Source organism: Stegastes partitus, unplaced genomic scaffold (genome assembly GCF_000690725.1).
Source record: "Stegastes partitus isolate 25-593 unplaced genomic scaffold, Stegastes_partitus-1.0.2 Scaffold124, whole genome shotgun sequence".
Classification (NCBI taxonomy): Eukaryota; Metazoa; Chordata; class Actinopteri; family Pomacentridae; genus Stegastes; species Stegastes partitus.
In genome coordinates this window covers 82,957-104,989 of record NW_007577855.1, presented here as the reverse complement: position 1 = coordinate 104,989, position 22,033 = coordinate 82,957, and the positions used below count along the sequence as shown (strand labels likewise).

The window sequence follows — 22,033 nt, the reverse complement described above, 5'->3', positions numbered from 1 at the left end:
CTCTGTATCAGGCAGTTCAGCCAAATCTTATTGAGAATATCCTTTAGTGGATTATACTCGTCCATAGTAGAAATAACTGTACAGAAAGGTGCGCTTGATTGGGGGGAAAAAATCCTCAATTTATCCCAGATCATTATGTTTTCCAGTACATTACGCTGCGCCGTATCTCACGATGAGGACAAAATGGGCCCAGAAAGCAAAAAGGCAATTTAATTGGTGAGCACAGTAAAGATGTAATAGTACCTCTTTGGATGGACTCGTGCGTGCGACTATTATGGAAAATGGGTGATAGAGGCTGCCATAGAAACTGCACGCTGCGAAAATATTGTGACTTTCTAAGAGGTAGAAAATGTCTCCGCTGAACCTAAACTTATGAGTCACCGCAGAATAAGCCCAGATTAAGCCTTTATTTGTATATTCGCGGAGGCTTTGGACTCTCTCTGCTTGGGCCGAGCCAAGTCGCTCGGACTGATCGTCTCCTCAGAGGTGCCACGTCGTCGCTCCTTCGTGACATTTAGAGGGTGCATGTGTGTGTGGTACATTTTTTTTGTGTTATTGAGTTAGTCTCAGCGGATTATGTGCGTAAATAAAACACATTCTTGACAGTTGTCTGTTGGCTCTCAGGCGAATACACTGAAGCTCAGGTGACATGTGACTCCCTGCTAATAAGCCTTGTTAAGCCAGTTAAATAAAAACTTTAGCATATGTATTTCTTGACTGAACCTTTTGTTGCTCCATCGTCACAAACACACACACACAGGAATGTACTGTAAGCACCCAGATAAACTCACAGCTCATCACGTTCCTTATCTGGTAATTTACTGGCAAATCCAGCGTACGGCCTTCTTGATTTTTTTTTTTTTTTGCTGAGAAGTTGTATGATTCACACTGGGAAAAGTGCTTAGTCTGAGTATCAGTACTTCTGCTTTGAGGTCACCGAGTTCCAATTAATCCTACGTTTTAATGTTTTCTGCTTCGGTCCGTGCTGCCACCCGCTTAATCTTCCCCCGCAGCCCATTTCTGCGACGCCGTGTGTTAACAGGTGCTAGGTGGAATGCAGCCACTCTCTTTATACCGTCACCGGTCACTGATGTAAATCAATCTGTTCATGCAGAAGATAGTTAACCAGTGGCAGATCAAAGACACGGAACGAAGCTCTACCTGTCAGGGGTTTGAGGCGTATAGAGCCTGAAGCCAAGAAGCAGGGCGGCTATTCAGCAGCTGCCTCAATGGCTTTGTGAGTGACTGAGTGTGTGTGTGTGTGTGTGTGTGTGTGTGTGTGTGTGTGTGTGTGTCCCTGTGTGTGTGTGTGTTCACTCTAAAATCTTCAATCAGTCAGGGGGTGAAATTTTTTCTTGCTTCTGTTCAGACTCGTGTCCCTCGGTTCATCTGCTCACGCAAACTCCGACAAAAAACAGTTTAATTGATACTCATCTGCAAAATACTTACAATTTTTTGATCCGATCTTTCCGCTGACTCCTCCTCCTCCTCCTCTCCTGTCCTCCCGCTTCACCGAACACCTCCCAGAACCTCGTTTTGCTGGACGCAGGACGTCGGCCAGACCAGTAAACCGTGCAGTAAATCTGACGCACTCCTCGCCGCTTGCCGTCGGGCAGCATGAAGCGAACCCAGCACCGTCAGTGGGCAGCTGGAGGAAGTGTGCGTTTGACAGTGTAGCATTAAGGTTTTGTCTTTACGAGCAAAATGCCGTCGCGTGAAACTCTATCGTTGGTTGTTTGGCCTTGTCTTGTCAGTTGAGAGGTACGGTCGTGTTTTTCCTTCTCTGACCACATCGACTTGTGTTCTGCGGCTACTGACATCAGATAAACTCCGCTGTGTATAAAATGGTTTTATATAACGAGCGTTTGACAGAGAATTACTGTCTGGATCACTTGACTTATTGCCTGAGGATAGAATTACAAGATTCCATTTACGAGTTCAAGGCTGTGTACAGTGAGCTTCGTCCTTTATGGATTAAAAATACTGGCGTTTCTTTTTCTTACTCTGCTATATTTTTATATGAATTGTTCACCAACAAACACAGCTACACGTTTAATTAATTCAATTATTTGAATGTTTACAGGTGGAGCGTGTAAATCTCTAGATACCACTTGAAGCTTTTATTTACTTCAACTTGAGAAAGAGCAGCACCTTTTATTTGGCGAAGACTCTGTTTGTGGTGCTAATTTGCTCCTAATGTTGTTAATTCCACATTTAAAGCCTTCCAGCAGTTCATGACTTGGCACAGCTGGAGGAAGTGTTGAAGCTCATTAAGAGAGGCTTAAACATCAATGACTCCAAAAATATCTATTGTATGTAATTGATGCAGTTTAAATTCAGTTTGAGTACAGTGTGATGGCATTGTGCTGATTGAAATAATGTGTTTTATGTGGTTATACTGTATATTGTGACTCGTTATAGTGTCGGTATAGTGTTCTTCTCTCTTCATTTGTTTCTTGGTCTTATTTTCAGAGTTTATGCCATTAATTTAATGAATATCCCAAAACATTATCTGGGATTTTCATGTGCATCTAATTGAAATTTATGCTTTAATGGCTACATCACAGGTGGCATTGTCTTCGGCCTTGGTTTTTGTAAAACTGAATATCCTCCCTCCTCCGTCTAGTAAAAAACTAACGTACACACCACCTCGTTTTTAGAAGAAAATCCATCCACACCTAACCGCATTAGTGCGTTGTTAAGCACATTCATATTCTACGTGAGGATGTTAGAACTCCGACGACAGGAGCGACAACCAGGACATACGGAAATTGTCACGCCATTCCTCCGGGAGCACGTCTCAAAGTTCTCCCACCAGCTGGCAGCGCGTCTCGGTCTGACCCAAAACCGGCAGCGATGTCTTTGACGGAGAACATGCCTCGGACGTGGAATGGCAAGGTGGTGGAAAATAACCGTCCTCAGCGTCGTCCTTCGCCTGTGTTCTTGTTTGTGGAGCAGTATCTGGGCCTGGACAAGAGACAACGTTAACACAGTTCTGAGGGCATCCACACTGCTTCCAAATGTAAACACAGGCCACATATGAATGTAAAGAACATATTCAGGCACAAGCAGTTTCGAAACCTAAAACCCCGGTTATTGACATCCACATACAGATGCATAAACTGAGGATTCGCAGATCTTTACTTTGGTCGGAGGTTTTTGAAAGGATCGTTTTTAATGCTGTAAATCTACGTTTTCATGTGGATGACAGACAAAATCGTAGAAAAATATCTTTGTTTTGTGAGATACCCTGCTGTGTGTAGACAAGGCCTTACTGACGCTACCAGGTTGTTAAAGATTTTCTCTAAAAGTTAGTTTCTAAACATGTTTCCATCCACCTAAAGCATCTTCACGCTGTTATATCAAGATATTAGGTCTAAAATATTTGACTCTGTCAGCATCACAGTGATGAAGAAACTCTGTGTAAATCTGAACCTCTTAAAGAATTCTGTGAACGCTGAGCGCACCTAATCTTTGAGGACAGCTGTCAGTCCCAATCAGAGGTAGAAAAGCTGAAAGACCACAACTGACAACTTTGTCTTGACCTGTTGAGCCTCCTCATTCCTCCCTATCTTCTTTTTTTTCTTCCTTTCGCCTCCTGTCTCTGTTTGTTTTCCTCCCTCCAACCCCTGACTTAGCCCTTATTAGTGCATCTGGGCCGAGATGATGCCGAGTGTTTGTGTTGGTTGTCCTTGAGAGTAAGTGATGACACCGATGATAAAAAGGCAGCATGACCCGACACCTGGGCCGCATTAGAAACAAATGACTGTGAACAGCTGCCTCCGTCTTCTGTTTTTATGCGCCAGTAATCCTGAGCTGCATTGTCTGCGCTGCATTATCATCCCTCGCTGCGAGATACTGGACACTGGGCAGCGATAGGTAGGGGAGGGACGTGAGGGAGATGAGGCTTCTGGCTGCTGTTAATGAGCTTCCTCTGAGGTGGACCGGACCTCTCCTTTCTAGCTCATAGTCTGGGAATGCTGTTTCGCTGGGAACGATACTCCTTCATCCATCTGTCAGTCCCACACAGATACTGTTCCTTTTGCCCCACGTTCCTGTACTTACGTCCCCCTTTTTTTTTTCTTGAGCGACAGAAACCACTGACCACACGAGTATAAGAGTTGGCCGATCATCTAAGCGGGAAAGGGCGCTGATTGAAATCACAATCTAAAATATATGTTCTCTTAAATCATAGTCTCTAAATAACAAACAACCTGAAGGCGAAACACTCCTCTGCTTTTTGCCCCAAGGCTTGTAATCCCAAAGCAGCCAAGAGCAGAAATCTACAATCACTTAACAGGTCACTGGTTCAACCCTTTCGTTTTGGCATATGGATCTTTTGCGCTCACATTTACAGCACTTTCAAAAATCCATAGCGAGCGTCCTGAGAAGTCTGTGCAGCGTTAGAATAAGTGTCTCACTTACTGTAAAGCATTTATCTCAGATTCTTATAAAATCTGCAGACCGGTTTTGGCAGACCGACTTATTCCCTGGCCGGAGTTGAAAGTGGCCACAACCTTGGACTCCCTCTTCAATCATAAAACACAAGACAGGAAAGCAGGGGCAAGAAAGACACAGTCCTGCGGTAGCGTGGGTTTGGACGCCGCTCACAAATAACAGGTTTATTATTGTACACGCATAAGTATATCTATCAAAGGAGGGGTTTCATGGTTACGACTGGATAATGAACTCTGTTCTCATCAGAACTCAGACAGAAAATAAGCAACGGGAGTGTGAGAAAATTACTGTTAAAATGTTTATGAGTTAGCGGTTGTTTACTTTTTTTAACATTAAAACCTTTTATGTGCGACATTTCATGCTTTCCACGGATCACTCTGTTTATTCCACAGGTGAACGTCTTTGGTACGAACACAGAAAGAGAACAAGACGTTGGCTGTGGCCTGATTTTTTCTTTTTTTTTTTGTTAGTGAGTAAATCGTATCAAATGTCCACCATGCTGGAATGAGCATCTTATACTGTAGCGGTAAATTAGATTAGCGATGCTGGCTGATGTGTGCGGGGAGACAGCTTTGATGTGATTGTGTCGGGCTCCACATCGCCTAACAGAGTTTTGGCTTTACACGGAGAGCAGTGGAGCTGGAGCATTGAATCCTCCCTGTGGGTGTAGCTGCTTAAAAATAAACATGTATAGATTCCTGTAATACAGTTTTTTGAGGGTTTTTTTTTTTTACAAGCATTTCTAACAAAACTACAAATAGTTGCATAAAAACACAGGCACCTGAGGCACACCACAAGCCACGGACAGATCAAATAATCAGCACTGTGTTTTTGGATTGAAGGAAACTGGAGATGCTCTTAAGGGTGTGCGTGAGTGGACTCGTCTAACTAGTGTGTCATTACGATGCCAGCTCCTGGCCACTGGCTTGGCACAGCGAATCCTTATTGGGAGTCAAATTCAAGTTGACTTACAGCCAGTGCGCTCTTCCCAGCGGGTGATTCCATCCCTCAATATCTTCATCATGGACAGTGCTGTTTTCTCACATCATAACTAACCTTGGGGAATGATGCTCCTTTATCTGTGTGTTGATGTTGCTCAACAACAGGGAGTCTTGGGACTTTTTTTTTGCCCAAATGCCTCCTAGTGAATAACGGTTGGCTGATTGCGAGCATCATAGCATGTCGTGAAACGCTTCGAGCGGCCCTCTGTAAAACCCTGGAATTTTATATTGTAGTTTACCACACACACAGCATCCAAGTAACGCATGAGTTGGCTTAAACATGTTCTACACTGGTGTAAAACCCACCGCTGGTGACCGAGGATGTAATGAAATTAGATAGGTATGGCTTAATTGCGAGTGCGTGCTGTTTCTCTTGTGTGCCGCAGCGATTGCTTCTGCAGCTCAAACCTCGTTCTCTTTACTACCTGGACACTGTTCACAATGTTTTGTAGGAAAACAATTAACTTTTTATGTAGCTCTGTTAATTGCTGTGACCTTTTAGTTGAATATTTTATGATACTTTTCCTACACGCTATAAAGAGCAATTTCGACAAATAAATTGTTTATAAGGGAAACATGAGATCGTTCGGTTGAAGAAACTGTGACGGCAAATTGATGCTCTTTCAATATACTGATGGAGAGTAACTACGTATATTTCATTACAATTTTGAAATTTTACTTAAGTAATGGTAGAAAATGACTACACAGTTGTGTTTCTTCTGCTTAACAATTAGTAATCCTGGTTAGACGTCAACCAGCTGCAGTAAAATGCTGCTCCTGCTGTTTTTGCATTGATGCGTCACTACTGACACCCCAGTTGCATCATTCATGTTTCTGCAGAACACTTTTGTTGTTTTACTTTGGTTTTACTTATAGGTAAGATTTTTAAAAAAGGGAAAATGCCTGTAATGGCTCTGTATGGTCTAAAGTTGATGAAGCCCAGTTTGACTAACTTTTTTCCCCGTAGCTTTCCAAATGTCCACATTGAATGCTTTGCTGGGTGTACTCCAAAGATCAAATCCAACTGACACCAAGTTGCTGTTTAGATAAGATTCTTTAGTTCACAAAAAAAAAAAAAGAAATTTACAGACGGAAAAACATAAAGCAAACGAGGATACAAAAGTATGAGCAGTCAAAAAACTGTTTGGCTCCATGCCATCATTCATTTTCCCAGGATCCCTTGCAAATTTAAGGGACCCTAATATAGTGAACCAAAATATCAAAAACAAATCAATAAACCAAAAGACCACACTAACACAGAATTCAAATATCCAAAAATATGATTAACAACATTTAACCAAATAACAGATAAATTTAGCAAAATAAAAATGTTAATCATAATCTATATCAAAGTTACTCTTGAACAAAAAATCAAAACCAAATAGAAATAATCGTGGTAAAATAAGAACCAAATCCAGAATCAAAGAAATAGATTTAGGCTCCTACAGGCTCCATCTTAAATAGTTAAACAGTGTTAAATTATAGTAATTAATGATTATTTTCATTGTCTGTCAATATATAAAGTCAGAAAATACGGTCTAACACAGATTTGTAAAGTTGAAGGCCTCCGCTTGTGTTGTTTTGTCTCTTCACCAGTTCAAAATCAAATTATACTTGATACACAAAGGTAACAAAAAGAAGTCATCACACTGGAAAAGCAGCAATCAAAATGCTAAAAGCTGCTAATCGTTTCTGATCAAATGACCACGTGACTGATATATCGTCTCTGTCTCCTCCATGCAGCCCTGAAGAGATCCTTTGAGGTGGAGGATGTTGACACTTCATCCCACTCTTCGCCCGGCACCCGGCGGACCACCAGCTCCCCTCATCGTAACGCCATGTCTCCCACCAGCATCTACTACCGTGACCTGGGCACCGCCGCCCCGGCCACCAACAACAACAACCTCAACTACACCCAACCCCGCTCCATCATGGGCGGAGGAGGCTCCAAGACCCCCGAGCCCGTGTCGCGCCGCTCTGAACTCTCCATCGACATCTCCTCCTCCAGCAAGCAGGTAGACAACGCCACCAGCCCCGCATCCACGCGCTTCGTGAGCAACAGCGCCCTGAAACGTCCCGAAGTCCTGGGACACTCCAAGACCCCCGAGATGACCCACAAGAGGGAGGTGACCTTCGCCAAGACGCCGACCGACTCCCCGGTGATACGCCGCAATGAGGGCAACAACAACAACAACGGGTTCAGCAGAGCCCCTGAGCAGAATCACGCTCGCAAGTTCGAGCCGCCCAGTCCCGGGGATGTGCGCAAACCTGAAATCAGCATCACCAGAGCTCCTCCGGAGAACAACGGCCACCACCCGGCAGTGCACCACCCGCACCACCCCAACCCTCACCACAACACCATTGTCACCACCTTCCGCTGCTCTTCGCCCAACCACGCCGGACGCAAATCCCCCAACCCTGACAGTAAGTCTGCTTTAACCATCTATCAGTCCAACACACTTGTTCTAGCTTCCAGTTATGGCCTGAAGCTGCCCAACACGTCTCCTAAACTCTGATTGAAAACAAATCTGAAACAGTGGGACTTTATGAGAAACATAAAGTGGTAATCCTGGGGATTTATTAGGTGATATGTTAGCTTTTATTTCAGTTTCCTGCTTGGGAAACAGAAGTTTTAGAGTCACTTAATATTTCTGTTAAAAGACACCAAACACAAACCTTTGTAATAAAAGTAATAAAAGGCGTTGTGCATTTTGAATAATGTCTACGACTGACAATAATGTCGCAAGGGTTTTAATTTTGATGTGGAAACCAGCGACTTGTTAAGTCTTGGTAACGACCTGATTGGATGCTATCCTAGTTTTTAATTTAAGATCTCCATTTAAAAGTGATGAATGATTTGTATTTTACAACACATCCTGATAAACAAATTGAGAGATTAAAAAAATGTATATGGAAATTAGGACATTGTCAGTCAATTTGATTAAAGAAAAAAACATATCCTTGAGTTATTTAGACAGAGAGACAACAAAATGTCGTTCTAATCTTTGCTAGTTACAAAAAAATGCATGTATTATCTAGTCAGTACTACATTGTTGTGATTGCTATCTATGTGACCTTGGCTTGTCTGCAAAAATGGGTTTACCTTGTTGGTAATTTAAAAAAAAAAGCTGCACAACAAACAAGTGAAACAAGTTTGTACTTTGGTTAAGTACGCTGAAGTTAGCTCTCCTCTGTTTGCAGCATGTCTCCCTGTACTGCAGCTTTGTTGTTGTGGCTGCTCTTGTGGATGGATGTTCTTGGATTTTAGGTTGTTGTTGATGATGAACTATTTTTGCCAAGTGGTGCTTTGGTTCTGCGATTTAGTTCACCAGCTCGTGTAATTGCTTCAGAATCGACTTACCAGTTTGGTGTGGCAATGCCGTCAGCGGAAAAGAGATTAAAGTGAGTGTGAGAAACTGTCTAAAAACTCAAATAAAACCAAATTGCATTTTCTCATGTGACGGGAAAAACAGCAACTTTTCATTTAGCTCTCCTTCTAATCCCGCTGGGTGAAAAACGTTGGCGTCACATTTTCCAGATTACATTTGATTTGGATGCATTTGGATTTTCTCTTGGACTTTACATCTTTGTGCTCTTTTCTCTGCTCACGCTGGCCCGAGTATCGGATCTCTAAACGAGAAAAAAAGCAGCACCAGGAGCAGCCTGTTTGATTAATCTGATGTCTGTCAGTAATGGCTGCGTCCTTGGAGCCCCGTCTGTCGGGAGAAACGGCAGACTGTTTGTCTGTATTTGTGGTAATCCACATCTCTTCTTAATGTCATATTGGAGCCAGGGTGGTTTTTCTGATGTGATGAAAGCACAACCTTTGCAGCACCAGAAGAGTAGTCGGGCAGTTAAATAGTAATTAGTGTTGGAGTTGCAGTAAAGCTATTTGGGGACAAGACGGATAGATGCTAAGTTAGTTCTGTATGATGCAACTTATGACGGGATCCAACAACTTCCAGATTACAGTTTGTATTTATATTTATGTTCACTCAAACTTGTTCTAGTGTCATTTAAGGCCTCAAGGTACTGCAGAGGTCTCAGAATCAGAATCAGAATCAGAACCTTGAGGCCTTAAATGACACTAGAACAAGTTTAAGTCACCCACATTACAGCATTAATTACGGATCTAAAGACAAATCTAAGGGATAAACTTAGAAAAATAAGTCAATTGAATCACTTTCATTCTCTTCAAAACACTTTAAACAATGAAAACTGAAGATACAGCAAATCAATCTAACCTTATAGCAAAGATATTCGATCTCAGAACCACTATGTGCACACTTATGCACTTTAGTTCATCCAAATTTTCTAAATGGAAAGAAAACATTTAATCAAAATAAAGAGGTACAAAATTCTGTTACTCATTCTTACATAGAGCTCAGTTATATTAGTGAATATAGTGAGATAAGCAGCACTATACACTTTTCAATGCTTTTTTTCTTTGATTTCAGTTTTTAAATGTCTGCTTAAAGGTGGAGGATGCGATTCTAATTCAACACACTTTTAATCAAATTCACTTAATATCTCCCTAATAGTCCTCTAGCTGTCTGCTCTGTATTTGTACACAGCCCTGGCTCTGTAAATAAAAAAGTGGCTTGGACCAATCCCAGTAACCCTATTCCAACATGTCCTTTGTACATTTGTGCTGATGCATTTTTTTTTACCTTAATAGGACGGGAACAAAGGTGGAGGGGACGTGAGTTGGAAAAGGGGATAGTCTCACATAGCAGGACTATTTCCACAGAGATAGGCAAGATCTGGCTTGTCTGTGTTTCTTTAAACCAATCACAGTTGTCTTGGTGCAAAGCCCAGGATGCAGTGATGGTGCCCCTGCCAAATATCAACAGGGAATTGTTTGGGTGGAAAATTTGCATGCAGGGAGGCCAGCACTGTAATTAAAATGGCTAATCACTACAAGAACCAAGTAGCCCTGCCTTAATCTAAATCCTCAGCAAAACTTGCCACTTGCGGCATGTACATTGCTCTTTGGAAGTTGTTGTTTCCTGTTTCCTGGAGGAAAGGGGGTTTTAAAAACAGCAACACACAGATAGCGGACGGAAAGGAATAAGCCGGATGAATGCACAGCGTAAAGTCGGTTTATAAGCCACCCAAAGTCTGTATCTCATGCGTTGGACTAGAAAGGAGGCAGTGGGAGGGATAAGGAATCTGGCACATGCTCACGTTCTAAATATGCTAACTGGTCAAATATCAACAATCTCCAGAATCACAGACTTCAGCTTTAAGTGGTCAGGATAAACATTAGGGACAGACATGTACTTATGGTGCATGCACAAACATGTGTTTTTTTCATTTTCCCCTATGTGGAGTAAGCATCTACCAAGCCCTCTCACAACCACCCAACTAGATCTTTGTAAGTCTGGGCTCATTTAGAAGTATAGCTGACTCACATAACAGCATATTAACAATATCTAGACAATGTATATAGGACATTTTTTAGGGTATTGCATGGAAGTAAAGCCTGAAATAATAGATTTTTTGGCTATTAATTTGGCCGACTAGTTTTCAGACAACCATTTGGAAAACTCAACGTATGACCATAAAGCTAAGAGGAGCTGCAGATTCTAGTTATAATTCTGTCTGTTCATCACCATAAGTAAAACTTTTCGTCACCTTGTCCTCGCATCCTCAGTTGATCCAGTGTCATTATAAAGAATGTGGATTATAGCCATACAACCAATCCCGCTACACGTGTTATCTATTTATTCCTGCATTTAGTCACGTATGCAAATAAATGGTTGCTAGCTTGCAACATCACAGAACTACGGAGGAAAACTATGTTGTATTGGAAAACTCTATTAAGTGCTTTGCCAAGTATTTCATAATTACGTCTCGATGAAATAATTTGGGGTGTGTTTTCCTGTTGATTTAGGTCATTCAATGTTCACCCGTCCCGGTTCGCACTATTATACGTTGAAATGTGACGCTTTGTATAATTCGGCAGATGTCCTGTTGTCAGACGTCAAACAATGTGTGCGCCCGTGAGCCTCTGCTGCGGTATGTCGTGTTGGACCTGCAGTGTTTTACTGCACAGGACCGTAAATCTCTGGGCTGTGTCTGCGCTGAAAGTTTTACATGGTTCTCTTCGAGACAACGGGGGGTTGTAGACGCTTATTTGTCCACGGGGAGAGGCCGTAATGGGGGTCTAAATGGACAGTGACTTGCCTGAAGGGTCCAGTGGCTGTGACTGGGCCCACCCTGTTCAGCTCTACCTCATGATCAGGAAATGTCCAACAACAGCAACACTTACTTGTAATAGCACTGCAGAATGTTTGATATTTTGCCCTGTTGTTCCAGTTGTAAATGGTTTTAATCGACACATTTGTGGGGAAATTGTAAGAGAGCTATTCACAACACCACAAGCAAAAAAATGGCTGATCATTGTTTTGTTATTGTTCCATACGAGTGTGTTTTTTAGGAGTTAAATAAGGTGCCTTCCTGCCCATTCAGTTTTTCCAGCGGGGAAATGAAATCACACATCACACCAGTGCACACGGAGCTCGCTGTTCTTCCTTCCGTGTTCTCTCCGTGCGATTGTTTCCCCTGCAGCGTGACCTCACCGCACAGCGCTTCCTCTCTCAGGGGTCATGTGATCCAAGTCGGTCAGCTTCCCAGCCAGCATCCCTCCGTACTTTGATCCGAGCATCACAGAGAACGAGATACGCCAGGATGTTTGTGTAAAAGGTCGGCACGAAAAGAGCCGTGGACACGCATCCACATGGCACCGAACCGCGGTTGTTGGTGGATCGCTGATGTGCAAATACGTCATTTTCGGGGTCGGGGGGAGCGTTGAAGTCAAAAGAAGTCACGCAGTTCAATTGCTTTTTATTTATACAGCACCAAATCATAACATGTGTCATTCTCAGCGTCTCAGGGAACTGTATGCAGTCAGGTCAGTACAGTATTAGAGAGACAGACCCAACAAGTGCCCCTCGAGAGAGAGCAGCAGGGAGGAGAAACTCCTTTTAACAGACGGAACCGGGATCAGGGCGGCACGCAAAGGCACAAATGCACTTTGGGCCATGAAATTAACACATGCTGCAGATTTTCTTGGTTTCATGCGTACCAATCCACATTATTCACACCCTGAGATGCCCTCAGTGTGCTCAGGATAGTAACCATTACAACAGGGGATCTTATGAGAACTTGGAAACTGATAGAGACGTGCATGGACATCACATTTTGGATTATATTGCTAGAGTAGTTAATTTTTTTACATTTATTTTTTATTTTTATTATTTTATTATTGTTATTTGTTTTTTTTATATTTATATATTTTTAAAAAATCTTTTTAATATATATTTTAAATATTTTTTTATTTTCCTTATATTTTTTAGTTTTTATTCTCTTTGCTATTTGATCAGATTAAGTAGCGAAAAAAGGGGAAGAAAAAATGCATATCAAACAAGAGCTCGGCTCGTAAGAACTTAAAGAATTCTAGTCAGGTTTGCAGCGAAATGTACATAAAATCTTGCACAAGACATCCAGAATTATCCACTTTATGTCATGTGGGGCCATAAAAATACATTTTTATATTTCGCTCAATTCATCTATAACACGGCTTCAAGTGTTGGAAGAAGCAGATAAAGAATGTGTATGTTAATGACTTTAAAGTGACGTTAATTTGCCGTCGCATATTCAAGAAAATGTGACCGCCACCTCAGGCTTGGAGACACTGGACTCCCTCTGATTGGTATCTGCTCCACCTCTGAGCGCTCGGCTCAGACGAGGCACCTTATCTCGACAGGCAGGCCTGCTGTTCATCAAGCCATCAAACATCGCACAAAGAGCTCTATCTAACATCTCTAGACAGAACAGCTCGGACAAGCTGCGGTCAGAAATAACCTTATCACTCATCATACCAGCTTTCAAATTTAACAAACTTTGTCTCCCCCAGAGACCTTCATTTCCAGCCCATTGAAAGCTTGCAGCAGGAGAGTTTCTGCACTAAAATAAGGCTCAAAGTTGCTTTCATTTTAATACGAAAGATGAAGTTCCTCCTTTTTACAGTATCTAGACAGTGGAAAGGTCGTCACACGGAGAGGTTGACCATCAATAGTGTCCTTATCGCTGGGATGATGGGACTGGTAGGTTATCAGCGGGGTCGCATCCAGTATCCTCGTTTACTTACTTCTTTAATGTTTTATTGTGATAAGGGTGAAAAAGAGTTTCGGAAATGGAGCAGAAATCAAACGTATCTCTTCATAATCAACTTGAGCGCTGGAGAAAGGAAAGCTATAAATAACCAGAAATGTGTATTTAACGGGTGTTGCTGAGGCGTCACTTCGCGTCTTCCTGTCGTGACGTCGAAGAACAAAAGAGACGTCCTCGTTTCGGCCGAGCCGATGCTTTGTTCAGAGCTGGAGTATGCGGTTAAATTGCCTAAATAAACGGATTATCTCGTCCTGCATTTGTTTTCATAATTGAGGTGCCGTCATTATGGAAGAAAGAGCAAGTGAAGCCATTTGTCTTTTGGGATTGACCTTCTGAAAGTGGAGAGAATGGACCCGAGGAGGGCGGAGGGTGATTTGTCTCTGCCTGTCCACGGGTCAAAAAAGGGCACACACACACACACACACACTCTTTTTCATCTCAGATTTTTTTTTTCTGTCTTATTTTTGTTGTCTCTCATCGACACACCTACACCAGCACACACACACACACACACACACACACACACACACACGTATATGCACCCTGAGGCTGAGGCATATCCGAGGTCAATCCTCTCCCAGTGTAATTACTCTGGACTGATCCCAGACCATTACTCAGTGCGACCTGTCGGCTAATTACCCAGAAAAAAAAAAGAGAGAGAGAGAGAGAGAGAGGGAGAGGCAAAAAAAAAATTTTTAGCCTACGTGCTTGTGAGGTGGAACTGCTGTTGACTGAGAATAGCATCGTAGTTAAGTTTTAAATGTGGAGTTCGATTCTGACTTCGACCCGACTGCTCAGTTTCGCTTTGTCTGACATGTCCTCATTCTGGATTTTTTAGAAAAAAAACCCTCAAGGCAAGCAACACGAGTGTAATGATGGAGGACTTTGGTTGCCCAATGACCGTTACATAAAAGGAATGTAACAGGAATTGAAACTGTTGCATTGTTGCCTGAGGAAACGTCTCTTAGACCCTCCTGCCGTCACTCTTTAATGCTTCAAGTCCGAGAGTTACTTTTTGGTAACTTCAAAATAAAAAAAGTTGGAATTCCTTAAGTCAGGGTTGTCGAACTCTGGTCCTCGAGGGCCGCAGTCCTGCATGTTTTAGATGTTTCCTTCTTCCAACACACCTGATTCACATGATCAGCTCATCATCAAGCTCTGCAGAAGCCTGATAACGATCCTGATCTTTTGAATCAGGTGTGTTGGAAGAGGGACACATCTAAAACTTGCAGGATTGCGGCCCTCGAGGACCAGGATTCGACACCCCTGCCTTAAGGTATCACTACCTAATTTGTCTCAGCTCTTCCATTTCCATGTTGAGCTCAGGTTTGGTTAGTGTTTCCTTTAGCTTGAAGTCTAATTTTTATAGTGGAATTGTGTCTGTACTTTAAGAAGATAATCTTGCACTGAAGCACAAGACTGCAAAATAATGTGCTGTTTTGCTCACTTAAAGTCAGCAAGCCTCCAGCCTGTTGCAGCTATCTTCTGGTTCAGCAATGTGAACAGTGACAAGTGTCACTTCTCATTATCCTGAATATGCGTCTCACTGTTGATGTGCTTCCTCCACCGGCCACCAGGAGGCAGTGTGTGACAGGTAAAATCTGGTTAGAGGCTGAATGTGGCTGATAGGTAAAATAAAACTCTATTACCTTGTTTTGTTTTTTACAGCCAGTGTCTTTTACAAATAGAACTGAAACATGTGATCCTTAGTATTGTGCTTTCTTTCATGGCTGCAGCTTGATGATGAAACAGGGTCAGAAACTTGGACCACACTGGTGCAACCGCTGCAGAAATGCATCACCAAAGGGATGTCAGGCTTTTCCGTTTACATCTGATAAAAGTTTTTTACACTCCAATGCATCATGTTGGACAGAGACTTATTCAATATACTGCTTTGCAGCTCTTTGAAGTGTGCGGACACTAACAAGACTCGACATGAAATGTTTTCCTCATTTGTAATGAACATCTTACACTGGAGGAAGGGGGTGGAGCTGACCAATGGGAAAGCGACAGCCACTCTGCCCCAGATAAGTGGACTCACAAAGATACACACTCACACACAGTTCCCCTCTCCCCCAGATAAGGCTTTCGGAAGTTGAAGTTTACATTGAGCATCTGGGGGAAGTCAAGGGTTAAAGAAGTTTCCCACCACTGCAGAAAGACCTTTGTCCTTTTCAGTCATTATGCCAAATCCCACTGCTGCTGTAAACTCCCCTCCCCTCTTCATTCAATTTCTTGTGCAACCCCAAGATACTCGCATATTTCACTTCACATTTAGAAGCACATGCGTATTCAGGCACACACTACTTCACTCCACTCTTATCAGACTGCAGCCATGACTGTGCTCACACGTTGTCTTCCACAGGGAGTTTTACAAAACAGCTTAACTTTAAACATCAACCTGGCTGTAAAATAAAAGACAGATACAATGATGTGGGCCATCAGAGCCTGATGAAGCAAACCAAGATAGCGCTTCGTCTCATCTGACATTATCTCGTGTGAATCCTCCCTCTTGTTTATCCAGATATGAGACTCCGCCGTGTTTCCTTTGTCCAAGAAACTGATGGGAAAATCATATCTCTTATCTTGGCTGCGACAATGAAGCCGGAGACGTGTTGAATCTTGAAATGGGTGGAAAAAAAGCGCTGTGCCAGTATGAGCCATGGTTTTTTCAGTGTCATCAGTCAAACTTTGCTGACTTGAGAGAACTGATGTGCAGCCAGTGGCCTGTCAGGCAGCCTGTCAGATTAAGGATTAATTCTTCTACCACACATGCAAGGCAGCCAGTTATCTCAGGAAAAACAAAAACAATAGCCACGAGGGGAATAACTTGCATTAACATCATAGTACAGCAGCAATACATGCGTATACAGTAATTACATTTCCGAAGCTGACAAATACAGTTTCTCTCTCGTTCAAGTCAGTTTTGTTTTTTTTATAGCATCAATTCACAACGTAAGTCATCTCAGGGTGTTTTGCATAGTCATTTAAAGACCTTACAATATTTTATTATAGAGATAAACCCAACAAATCCAATGATTCCCTTCAAGCAAGCACTTGGCAACAGCTAGAAGAAAATTAATTCATTTAACTGGAAGAAATCTCAGAGAGAACCAGGCTCAGGGAGGGCAGCCATCTGCCTTGATCGGTTGGGGTGAGGGGAAAGGTGGGACAGAAAAGGATAGCAGAGAGACAAATAACAAACAAGAGACACCGGGAAGGTTGGTGGGTCCAGTAACTGCAGATCAGAACTGTACAGCTGCAGAGATATCTGAAGAGAGTAGAGACAATGCAATGGTGGCACATGAATACCAGTGTATGAAACAAAGGAGTGGACAGGTGCTCAGTGCATCGTGGGAAGTCCTCCTGCGGTCTTGGCCTACAGCAGCATAACAAAGAGCTGGTTCAGGGTCACCTGAGCCAGTCATAACTATGAGCTTTTATCAAAAAGGGAAAGTTTTAGGCCTAATCTCTACAAGTACAGAAGGTGTCTGCCTCCCAAACACAAACTGGGACCTGGTTCCTGATGACTGAAGGCTCTGCTTCCCATTCCACTTTTGAAAGCGCTGGGGAGCACAGGTAAGCCTGCGTTTTGAGAGCGAAGCGTTCTAGTAGGACATTAAGATGCTACGATGCCTTCGAGACAAGCTGGAACTTTGGCAATAAGGACTTTGTATTCAAACTCTTAGTGATCGAGGAGTGTTGATATATTTGAAATTAGGTGAGTAAATGTGGTCTTAGTGACTTGTCTAGTCAGACCATGTGCAAAGCAACTACTTTATATTTACACCCAGAGAGACTTTAATTAATGAAAGAAGAAATGCTCATATTAAGTCAGTTTCTCTGTCAATGATGTTTTATNAAATGCTCATATTAAGTCAGTTTCTCTGTCAATGATGTTTTATTCACTTGTTGTCTGACAGAGAACATGCTGGAAAAACAATGATAATTCTGTGTCTGTGTGTGTGTGTGTGTGTGTGTGTGTGTGTGTGTGTGTCTGTGTGTGTGTGTGTGTGTGTGTGGACAGACAGATGGCCTTTAGTGCCACAGTCCCGCCATCTGCTGCAATGAGTAGTTTAGGGAGCAGAGGGATTCATGTGTGATGGTGTGTGTCTGTTTGAAGTGAGCATGTGAGGAAAATAAATTTAAAAAAAAAATAAGAGCACACAGTCTTGTCCCTTCTGTTGTACCAACTCTAAGTGATTATCCAGTTAAGTGTCCGACTCTAAGATGATACGGCAGCTTTTGGCCATTTTGCATCAGACTGAAGCTGATTGGTTGACTCGCTGTAAGCTTGTATAGCCATTGCGACTGTCTTTTCCCAGCGTGTTTGCTCATAGAAACCAGTGCAACTGACACAAGGTTGATGCACAGTTGTGGCTCTGGGTATGAACCTACTGGTCTTTCTGTGTGGAATTTCCTCTGGGTGCTGCATTACAAACACACACACTGTAGATTAGTTGGTGATTCTAAATTGGATGAATGTCAGTGTGCATGGTTGTCTATTTGTGCTAAACCTACGTTGAACTTCTCCAGGGTGTGTCGCCCCAAATTTTGCATATTAACCGCTCTGCAGGATAAGGCAGGTGAAGTTTATCTAAGGAGCTGGAATTGTGCATAAAATCTGGTCTCCACTAATCATGTTTTGGAGATTTTTCTCTGTCAATTGGAACTAAAGACAATGAAGGCACCTACATGTGATCTTGCAAAGTGTGAATTCATGACGCTGGGTGCTAAGATGCTATTCTAAGTATAGTTAGTATATTTAAATCCAGCAGTGGAGTAGTTTTATGAGTAAATAAAAATCTATTTCGATATTAGAATGTGCTCTGAAGTGACATAAATAAAATACAAATCACCAAGATGCATCATGAAGTGTAGCTTCAGCATCATTTATTCTGTTGCCAGGCATGTACAAGTGAAATTTAACTCTCATCTAAACTAAAATGATAACAAACGTGCATTCACTATCTACGCGTTGAGTTCAGGCGTAATGGAAGCACTCCATGCCTTTTCTGTTAGTAATCCTCAGTGCCTCTTCTTAGCTTAAGTAGTCTTTCCTTTTTCACCCTGCAGATTAATGTGTTAGATTAGCTGTGCAAGCCTTCTGCAGAGACGTGCTGCTCAGCTGACTGATTGGTTTCCTCGGTTCGGAACGAACGGGCAGTTTTTTTATCGAATCATTAAGCCTGCTCCGGTCTTAACTTTGCAATAATCGGAAAAATTTGGCACGGACTTTAAAAGCACTGATCTGGGACCGAATCTCGTGCTATGAGTGAGATTTGCAATGATAATTTAGGGATTTAGATAATGCGCCTGCAGCTTTGTGGTTTTCGGACAATTAAGTTCTTCGAAGAACACCATCGTCTGTCGGGAGAAGGCTTGACGGGGGAGCTCGGAGGAACTCGGGGTGAACTTTCACCTCCGGCCTCGATGGAGTGAAGTTCTTGGGTGATGCTACGCAGCAGACTGCAGACATCAACATCACTCAGGAGAAGAGGAGGCAGATGGAGGAAGAATGCACAACTGAAGCGGGAAAGGGCAAGTTGCCTCGGATGAGTTGCTCTGTTACGCGCAGTGAGATTCAACATTGGCTGGAAACGCTTTTTGTTGTCCAACCCTTACAAACAAATTGTGAATGTCACACCGGTTTAGAAAGATAATCGTCTGTGATCTCTAAAAGCAGAAACTCTCTGTCTCTCTCTTCCTCTCTGCTTTCCTGTCTCTGCACTTGGAAGGTTTTTATTATAGATAATTAGCATCATAACTCGGTTAGATGTTTCTCGAAGACAAGCAGCGACCGCACAAAGAGCTTAATCACAGAGCTCCTTCCGTCTTTGCCTTCGTTTTCTGAGTTGAGTCATTCCTATCTCTCGCCCCCGCAGATCTAGCGAGGGGCCAGGGATTCCCCAGAAGGCCGATCCCCTGGAGTCGCTCTGTTTATTGTTCATCAGGGAAGGCTTCGACTCCAGAACATGATGAGAGAGCGCATGTTGGTGTGTGTGTGTGTACTGGAAAAGAGTAGTTAGTTCAATAAGCTCCTAGAGTCGTACATCTTTAACAGCAGCTGCCACGTAGAGAGAAGGCTAGAAGGCTGGAGTTTTATGTCTTAAATCCTGCTGAAAGGAACAGAGAGACGAACAGGGCTTTGCAAGGAGAGATGACTTCTACTTGCAGTGAGATATACAACAACCACAAGACGGAACCCCTCTGTGAGTATCTGTTCAGTTCTTGGCTTTAGAGCTCGGCTGTTTGAGACAATCGCTCTACAGAGATAGGAGAGCTGCCTGGTTCCCATTAAGGCCAATCAAGCCGAGGCAGGATGAATCCTCTTCAGATGGGAATGTGGGAAAAGGATGCATAGAGAAATGCTGGTTGAACTTTTTTTTTTCTTCTTCTTCTTCTTGCATTTTACATTGTTTTAAGTTGTAGAAACATGGTGCTGAGGTGGTTTGATTTAGAAGAAAACTTAAATTGAGCACATGGGGTAATAGCTAACTCTGTTTGTCAAAGCTTTCTGTGTGAAGGAGTCCAGCTGGGGAAGCTTTGGTGGCTTAAAACAGACAGAAAGACATCACGGGCAAACACTTCCCTACAAACAAATGCTCTGACCACAGAGTCTAGCCTTCTTGAACACAGCAGTTCTTTCGTTGTTAGTTCAGCACAAAGCTGATGAAAAAGCAAACACATGCCTGAGTTATGGTAACCTTGAGATAATATCTCCAAGCGGAGTTAACCTGGAGGACAAAAGTATTTCACTGTCAACATGCGAAGCAGCTCAGGATATATACACAGATGAATCCATCTGTACTGTTAGTTTATGTTCGGTGATTTCAAGCCAGGGGGGGAGGAGGCCCAGTCTTGGAGGCCACTTCAGGGTGTCCTCACTCATCACACATGCTGTCTCCATTTGCACCACAGGGGAGCAGAGCGAAAAAACACAACAGGAAGTCTCCAGCAGACCCAGCTATCTTCCCCGTAGATATCCAGGCCAAGCCAGATGTTCTTCCTCTTTCCCCTTCTCTCTCTCTTTCTTTTGCAACTACCCCCCCATCCTCCCTCCTATTTTATCTCTTTTTTTTTTCATTGCCTCCTCTTTTCCCTTCCTTCCTCCTCTTTGCTTTCTGCCCTCCCCTCGGCTCTCCATCCTCTCCAGGCAAAGAGGATGTGTCACCGAGTCACTTGATCCGCTGAGTCATGGAGGTGACGCTTTTAATCAGCTCCATATGTGCTCTGCTCTGATTGGGTGGCCTTCAGCAATCAGCCCTGACCTTTGGGCCAATCGCAGATTTTCCCCCAGTTGGGCTCACGGCACCGTAGTCATCACCGCATAATAGTCTTCGGTTACCTTTTCAGCCCACAGGATTTGATGGTTTGATGTTCTGAGCTGAAATGGGGACGATGTTTTAAAGGCAAAAATAATGAAACACAGCTACGATCCCCAACATTGATTTCTGTAGAGCAGTACCAGCTGAATTGTGCAATTAAAATGTGGAAGCATACGTTGATCAGTCGCTGCTTCCTCTGTTGTGGGTGGCGGTGCTTAAAACATAAACAGGACATGTATATCGCACAGTATTTACCCGTTAGCCTGCATCCATTCTGTACATCCCACATGCTTTTGCTCCAAACTGCCTTTTAGGCTTTTTGCAGCACTAATAAAATTATACTATTACTATAAGTCAGACCTCTCCTTTGATCTGCGGTTCCCACAGGAGGAAATTGCAATTTCAGACACTGGTGTGTCACGAGGTTCACGCTGACAACATTATTTACTGTCTCATGACAACCGTATGGAAAATATTTTCTTTGATAAAAATAAGATTTACGGCAGGAATTTGTCAGAAGTTGCCACCCGATAAAGTACGTTGCTCAGGCCTGTGGGACAGTGAAAACATTGAGCTTCGTCCTGTTTCCACACCGGAGGGTGGCCTGTGACAGATTTATCTTCCCAGGGATTAAACAATATTTTGAGAGAAATTGCTTTTGCCAGATTTATTGTCGTGATTGGATTTATTAATAACCCATGAAACACTGACAACAAGTGAGGAGATATGTGAAATTAAACCTTGGTTCGTCAGAATTCCTCTGCATAGTCCAGAGATTGTAGATGATTGTAGAGAAGATATTGTAAATTATGTTGCACAGAGGAGGTTAAGTTACCATCCCAGATACTGACATGGATCAGGAAACCAGTCTTTAGCAGTTGCCAGTAGTGTAAAATTAATTGAAATGTAAAATTACTCTGTGTTAAATCAAGTCCACTGAAATCTCTTAACATATGTACCATGTGCATCATATAGCTTGTTATTAGAAAATGATAATAATAATAAATATGTTCTGCATCTGATAGACACACACTGTTTGAAGCATTCATGTGTTCACGCGTTCACAAC

At 42.7% G+C, this 22,033-nt stretch overlaps 1 protein-coding gene across 4 annotated transcripts in view; it reads left to right on the top strand.

Moving 5' to 3' along the window:
• The window catches only part of LOC103354881 (septin-9-like), an 80,832-nt gene that overhangs the window by 26,901 nt on the left and 31,898 nt on the right, over positions 1-22,033 (top strand). For 3 of the 4 annotated variants that reach the window (XM_008278466.1, XM_008278465.1, XM_008278464.1), the window contains exon 2: positions 7,203-7,883. In XM_008278466.1, the coding sequence (XP_008276688.1) occupies positions 7,203-7,883 (681 nt within the window). Of the gene's footprint in view, positions 1-7,202; positions 7,884-19,661; positions 19,850-22,033 lie in introns of those variants that run through there. The other variant, XM_008278467.1, reaches the window with a different exon arrangement.